We start from the raw sequence: 7,197 nt of genomic DNA, 5'->3' as shown, positions 1-7,197 counted from the left end.
AGTTCCTATGTGATTGTTGACCAGGTGCTCGGACTGATCTGTCTAAACTTCTCCCTCCCAGTGGCTCAACCCAAGTTACAACCTTGTGTTTCTGCTCTGTTGAGAGGTATCAAGCTAGCCAAGGACCCTGGTTATGGAATACTTGCCCCTTCCTTGTTAATTTTACTTTTTCTAGCTCTTTTCTCCCTCTAGATCATTTTCTTGCTGTCTTCTCTCAGACCTTCATGTACCAGATTGGACCTAATGAATAACTGATACTAAGAACTGGATCTCCTCTAATGACTGCACGTGTAATTAAAAGGCACATGAGAAGAGCACGGGCAAGAAAGACCCCAAATCTACCCAGTTAAGTGGAGAAGCAGCTGAGCCAGTACCCAAGGAAGTGTACTTAAAGGAGCCTACATGCAGAAAATGTCCTGAGGTAAGGTAGAAAATGTGTGTAAGGGGCGCCTGGGTGGCGCAGTCGGTTAAGCGTCCGACTTCAGCCAGGTCACGATCTCACGGTCCGTGAGTTCGAGCCCCGCGTCGGGCTCTGGGCTGATGGCTCAGAGCCTGGAGCCTGTTTCCGATTCTGTGTCTCCCTCTCTCTCTGCCCCTCGCCTGTTCATGCTCTGTCTCTCTCTGTCCCAAAAATAAATAAACGTTGAAAAAAAAAAAAAAAAGAAAATGTGTGTAAAAGGCAAAAGAAAGTCGGAGTGCAGCCTTTTGTGCTCTAAGGGAAGGATGAGTTTCCTGTGAGTGAACAGCTAGCTGCCTTCCTTCCTCATATTTTGCTGCGCTGTTCCATACGGTTGTCACTAGTCACACGGAGCTAATTACATTTAAATTAATTAAACAAAAATAAAAATTCAGCTCATCAGTCACACCACCACATTTCAGAGCTCAGTTGCCATACGTGGCTAATGGTTACCATTTTAGTGGGCATATAGAACATGTCCATCATCACGCAAAAGTTCTATTGGGCAGTTTGAATTTGAGGCATTAGAAGATGCATAGGTTCTGGTTGTTTGAGAATCAGATCTCTAACAGACCTCAGGTGTCAGTTATCTACCCTCTCCAGGTTCTCCCCTTCTCATTTCTTGTCCCATTAGACAGGCTGTTTACACAAACAGCCAGGCTTTCTCTCCATCTCTCCCTCCTGCCCTCTGGCCGGCTCTTGTCCTTGCTCCACCCCACCAGTCCCTGGAAAACAAGCTGCACGAAAAACTTCCATCAACTTTGACCTAGTTTCCTGGTCAAATTCAGGGAATAAGGGAGGAGACGCCAAACTCTTGAACAGGTGAGAAAAGGAGGCAGCCCAGGTAAAAGTGAAGGAGAGAGTCACCATGGCAACAGGGAGCCAGAGGCTGACACCTTGGGAAAGAGAAACAGCCAGAAGAGAGAAGAGCTCCTGAAAATAAAAGACTGATGTAGGAAGATTGAAGTGGGAAGGAATCTTTTCAGTCTTTTTCAATTCACACTGATTTCATTAACTTCCAAGAGTCTGAGGTCTGTAATTAGCATGTGGAAGTCCGCAGAAAAGTCACCCCCCCCAAATTCCTAGATAAGGACCAGATCTGTCTGCAAAGGTTTAAGCCAGAAACCAGGCAAGTACGTTAACTTCTGAGGTTTCAGGGTTCTCATACCCGTCACCCCTTTAAGAATAAAAATCATTTCAATTAGAGGCGGACTTGTGGTATCTACTGTAAGAAATAGGAACTGCAGAAGCATATCCTAAGGGATGAGGGAGGGGTTACTCAGCAAACATCTGAGTTATGATTATGTGTTTCTTCTATAGGAACTGTGCTAGGAAGCAGAGACAAAAGATGGTAGCTGCCGTCAACCAATACTCAGAAGTCTAGATCCTTAAGTCCTGAATGATTATCATCTTATAACTTACTGTATATGAACCAGGTTTAGCTGAGAAGAAACTTCAGCATGAGACCAAATTATAAAATAGGGAACCATAACCCTTTCCTTTCAGGTCTCTCACCGATCTTATTTCCGTGTATTTTGAGAGCTAATTTTATTTATTTATTTTTTATTTATTTATTTTTTTTTAATTTTTTTTTTTTCAACGTTTATTTTTGGGACAGAGAGAGACAGAGCATGAACGGGGGAGGGGCAGAGAGAGAGGGAGACACAGAATCGGAAACAGGCTCCAGGCTCTGAGCCATCAGCCCAGAGCCTGACGCGGGGCTCAAACTCACGGATCGCGAGATCGTGACCTGGCTGAAGTCGGACACTTAACCGACTGCGCCACCCAGGCGCCCCTAATTTTATTTTTTAAAAGATGTTAATTTCTACACCCAATGTGGGACTCAAACTCACAACCCCGAGCCTCATACTCTGCCAATTGAACCAGCCAGGTGCCCCAAAAGCTCATTAAAAATTTTTTAAAAAATCTTTAAGTATCTTCAAGTAAGTCCCAATGTGGGACATGAGCTCATGATCCCAGATCACCCTCCACCAACCGAGCCACCCAGGTGCCCCTAAAGAGCTCATTAAAAAAAAAAAAAAAAAAGTGCATGCACTCCAAAATCCAAGGAATTTCATTCTGAGTTATCTACGGGTGCAGAAAACTAGCCTAGACCACCAGAATATCCCACTACAGTTTTTAGTTAACTGGAAAAAAGACTAAATGTAGCTAAAATTCCTTCCTTTTGCACCCCAAACCCCACCCCTGGACTACAATCATTAGGGTCAATAGGGAAGCTTTTCTCCACAGGATTTCCAAAAATGGAAATCACTAAGTAGGGGTAAAGCTCCTTCAGGCACACTTTCCAGTAACTTCAACCACCACCTCACAGACAAGAAAACCATTTTTGTCATTAAAAAACTTTATTTTTATTTTTTACAAAGAATATCCCCCACTTGGGGTGAAAATATATCTGGTTAAGTACAAAATATAGTTTTTATCATACAAAAAGATAAACATTTACAAAACAAAAAAAATGAAACTGCTTTCAGCCCACATACTTTCTCAGAAGAAGGTGGAGCTCAGTGCTCTGACACAGGACAGTGAACAAAGTGCTAAGGCTGAGGGGTCTGACCAAGTGCTCAAGGGCTGCAGTTAGAGAGGACTGTCAACATGCCGGGTCTCCTAACACTGCAGGGAGCCCTGGGGGCTGTGGCGAAGGCAGCCTGCTCAGTTCTCATGGCAATGTCTGGAAGCTCTGATCACAGTGTTGGCGGCATCTTGATCTACAGTTCCTCGGAGGGTGTGGAGAAATCACAGTGGGTGACGCTGATAGCAGCAACCCTTCTCACATAATTAAGAGTGTTAGAATTACAGAATTCTGTACACTGGGACAAAGCCTCAAAAGTGAGGAATAACACTTTTTTTTGTCATTGTGCTTAGCCCTAGAGACGTAGTAGACCAGTTTTAGCTTACATTTGAGATAGGGAAAAAAATTTTTTTCGAAAGGAACTAAAGTGCCAAGAATTATCACCTCAGAAGCAAGTCCAAGGAGTCATATGAAAAGAAAAACACATTCTCCCATATGAAAATGTTTGCAACAGAATACAGTGCAATAGGCTCAAAAAATGGCTTTTAAGACCTTTGGTGGGGCATGGTTACAACTGCTTTAAGCCAGATTAAAGTACATTCGAAGCAAAGACAACCTTAGAGCTTCTTTTTAATTCACATGGGAAGCTCTTCTCCAGAAGTTCAAACCACATCAAGTTCTGGAAGGTTTTTCTTTTCTTTCTGCTGTCTTTAAGTGTAAAACAAAGGGCAACACTGATTTTAAGAACCTTCTTGTCCCAAAATTTTGGCCATGATTTTTTTTTTTTACTTTTCCTAATTTTCTAAAGTGGCTCTGCTCCACATGGCACAAGAGTTCAAGATACAGAATCCCCTTCAAAAACCCTGGGGAAGACCATGTCAGGAGGCCATTTCTACCCCTTATTCAAACTTACTAAAAATGCCTTAATTTTCAAGATCTGAGAAAACAGGATGGGCCTGAATTTTTGTAGTGTGTTTTTAAACCCATCCAGCAAACACTCCCTATCACAACCTCTCCCTGGCTGAGGACGAGCGTGCACCATTTTAAGGCCCAGGAGGTCGCCTGCTGATCACCTCCTAACACTGGGAGTCAGAGGCTGGGGTGGACCCATACCCCACTGGAGAGACTGTTGAGTCTCTGAAAAAGTAAGAGTCCAGGAAGAGAGGCAGAAAGAAACAAGTAAGTACAGCTGCTTTTCTTCCACGTGTTCACTGCACATTGTTGTTGAGAATGCAGGGATCCACCTGGGGGTGGGGGAGGCAAGAAGGGAGAGAAAGAAAAGACCATTTTAGTTTGGGTAAGAACTGACAGAACCACCTAGTTTAGCAATACCTCCAACTCAACTTCCTATGGAAGGTTTAAGACAAAACGTAGTGCTAAAATGATAATTCTCACCTCTGTGTAGGTAGGTGGTGGCATGAACTGGAATTCGGGAGCGTACATAAAAATAGGGCTGTCTTGAGGACTGTCTGTGTCATCTAGCAGAGGAGTGGTGGGGCTCTCCAATCGGTGATCTTCAGGAATGATATCCATATAGCAAGGAGGAGCTAGAAAAAAATATAGGCATAAGAAGTCTGGCTGTGAAACACCTGACCATCACAATTTCACAAACCCAAGCAGGCCAAAGAGAAAGGATGGACATTATTAGGTCTGACTCACCTTCTGGGGTATCGGGGATGTTTAGATCTACCCAACTCATCTCAGAGCTGGTTCGGCTGGCCATGCTGGATGTCCGGCTGCTCAGACCTGACCGGCTACCAATTACGAGGGGCAGATCAAGGATGACTTTCTTGGAGCCGGGGACGCTGACATAGATCTAGAAAGGAAAAGGACAGTTTGTTAGATTACAAGTCTGGAGAAACCACTGCTATTTTGACAGAAGAATAATCTCTCTCTGACTCCACCCACTCACCAGTAAGGAGTATTCAACTCGAAGGATGTTGCAGCCCAGGATAGAAGGCCTAATCTTCTGCACCCGAAGGCTCTTGCCACGCCACGATGCACAGGTTCCTGAGATGATATGATTGCCTCTGACCGATGACAGCTTCTGCGTCAACACTTTGGTTTGGCCATTGGCAAGGTAAGTGTGGCGGGCTACTATGGCAGCTTTGGGGACCACGATGCGGGAACATGTATTCTCAAAGTCAGCATGGATAGAAATCTCATCACCTAAAAAATGAGAAAGGTGAAAACTTATTAGCTGCTGCTTGGTGCAATTAGTGACTTTTCTCCTATCCCTAGCCCCTGCCCTCACTCCCAAAACCACAGTCCCTGTTTTATCAGTCTACCATTTTAAGTACTAGGTTTTTACCTTCACAGAATCCTTTTCTGTCAATTCGGGCAGAGACAGACACTCGCCCATCAGGAATGAACATGCAGGAAACTTTCTTCTCCTTTTTAGCAGACACAGGGGCCTATGTTGAATAGAAGTAAAAAGAGGTTTTGAGAATTCTAGAGATCCTTTTTTTTTTTTCTCCTTTCCACTTCCTTATCTAGAACAGGCAACTTTCCTTCCCACCTTGGTAATTTAGGGCTGAATTCCCTGAAGTGCTTCAATCTGACGCCTAAGACACTTAATTTATCATCCCCGAAACCCAAGAGAATAGGATTTTAAAATGAACCTCACCATTAAATCAGGAGTATTGACATCCACTAGATCCATCACTTCGAAAATTTTCTTGGTCTCTTGAGTGGGCTGGCTGGGACGATCAAGAAAAGCCTTCACCCAGTAGTCTACACACCCATACTTTCCTTTGAAGGATGTTCCCAAAGGCCTGTCGGGGGAAAAAAAGAAGCAGTTAATCTACAAACGCTCTCCAAGAACAGGAAGTGACCAAAGGCTGGGAAGAGTGTGAAAGATTAAAAAGTCCAAAGATGCATTCAGCAGACACCTACCCCTGAGGAAGCTCAAAGCCGAACTTGTACTCGTATTTGTTTCCAGGTCTCATGATCACCATCTCATTCTCACCTGAAAAGAAGGAGAAGCGAGTAGCCCATAAGTTTCTTGTTACACTTAAAATGCAGTTGTGCGATAAGGAGTTCCTGGGCAGCAAGCAAGCCTACTGTAGTTCCCCCACTTTTATCCAGCATGTTCTTAAATGAGATTCTGACGCATTTTGTTGGGCAAAAAGTTACAAAGCCCTGCAGTGATGACAGGCTACTATCATCTCAAACAGGAAGCAAGCAAAGAATAAGCAACTTATGCATAAAAAAAAAAAATCCTTAAATAGCTAAGGCAACACCCCTCAGGATCACCTTCAGATCACAACACTGTAGGAAACTGTACAAATCACCATTTTTTAAGGAGTCTGCAAGTCAAAACTTAAAAAAAAAAAAAAAGGAAGCAACACGAAATTCAAGCCGCTCAACCCGAGCAACTTGGAATATTTAGCAAAAGCTCCAACTGTCCGTTTCAACTCTTCCCGAATCAGCTTCCACCCTCCCGGCAGACAATGGAGCCACTCACCTGTGGGCTCGTCTTCCAAGAGAAGCGTGTCTTCGTAGCGCAAGTACTCGGAGGTCTGTTTGCACTGCTGGGATCCTTGCATCCACAGGACCTTCGCCACTCCGCAAGCCAGGATCCTGACAGCTTTGACTCGAGTGACTTCACAAACCTCCACTACCACCCGGCCAGCCACCTTCTCCCCACTGCCGTACACCTTTTCAGGGTCGTTAAAGACCACCTCAAAAGATTTGATCTTCTTGAACATCACCATGATTGGACTGGGTTGGCTTAACAGTTAAAAAACGGGGGAGAGAAAGAACAACAGCAAAAGTCCCAAATCTAAAAATTACAGAAAATTAAGGTTATCTCACTCTCCAACTCTCCACTAAAATCTGATGGAGATGTCAGGAAAACGTAAGCTGCGGGTTATGCCAAGGAATTTCCAGAGAAAAATCAGCTTTTTTTCCCCCTTTCCTCCAACAGCTGGAGGAGTGCTCCGGAGCTCGGCGAAAACACTCACGAACCCGGACCGAAGAGAGCAGTGTACAGTTGCTAGCGTGAGCCGGAAACTGTTTTATATAGTAGTCAGGCACCGCAGGGCCACGCGAGCGCTGGCCCGGAGGCTCGTGCTGCCCTCGTGCACAGCCCTCCCATTGGCTGCCCGGTCCTTGTTTACCGGGAGCCCAACCAATCGGCGAGGTCGCAGCGGCGCGTGGACACGGTGTGCGCCTGGCGGGGAAAATGGTTGTTGTGCGCCGCCGCCTC

The 7,197-nt window shown here is 44.8% G+C and overlaps 1 protein-coding gene across 1 annotated transcript; it reads right to left on the bottom strand.

The window, feature by feature from the left end:
* Positions 1–2,808: 2,808 nt before the first annotated feature.
* Positions 2,809–6,956, bottom strand: TXNIP (thioredoxin interacting protein). Its single transcript, XM_047871834.1, has 8 exons — positions 6,454–6,956; positions 5,883–5,955; positions 5,614–5,761; positions 5,299–5,401; positions 4,900–5,156; positions 4,647–4,803; positions 4,383–4,534; positions 2,809–4,231 (listed from the first exon to the last, which is right to left on the bottom strand). Exons 1-8 carry the CDS (start codon positions 6,701–6,703, stop codon positions 4,196–4,198), a joined length of 1,176 nt encoding a protein of 391 aa, XP_047727790.1. The 5' UTR covers positions 6,704–6,956; the 3' UTR covers positions 2,809–4,195.
* Between the last annotated feature and the right edge of the window lie 241 nt (positions 6,957–7,197).

This window comes from Prionailurus viverrinus, chromosome C1 (genome assembly GCF_022837055.1).
Source record: "Prionailurus viverrinus isolate Anna chromosome C1, UM_Priviv_1.0, whole genome shotgun sequence".
Classification (NCBI taxonomy): Eukaryota; Metazoa; Chordata; class Mammalia; order Carnivora; family Felidae; genus Prionailurus; species Prionailurus viverrinus.
Note: the sequence above shows the minus strand (reverse complement) of the source record. Positions and strands in the feature narration are given on the sequence as shown.

Excerpts from the sequence above, each read along its gene's own strand:
- TXNIP (XM_047871834.1), bottom strand. The coding sequence starts at position 6,703 with ATGGTGATGTTCAAGAAGATCAAATCTTTTGAGGTGGTCTTTAACGAC. Across the intron at positions 5,762-5,882 it reads GGCTTTGAGCTTCCTCAGGG|GCCTTTGGGAACATCCTTCA; the intron begins GTAGGTGTCTGC and ends TTCCCCCGACAG. Across the intron at positions 4,535-4,646 it reads CATCCCCGATACCCCAGAAG|CTCCTCCTTGCTATATGGAT; the intron begins GTGAGTCAGACC and ends ATTTTTTTCTAG.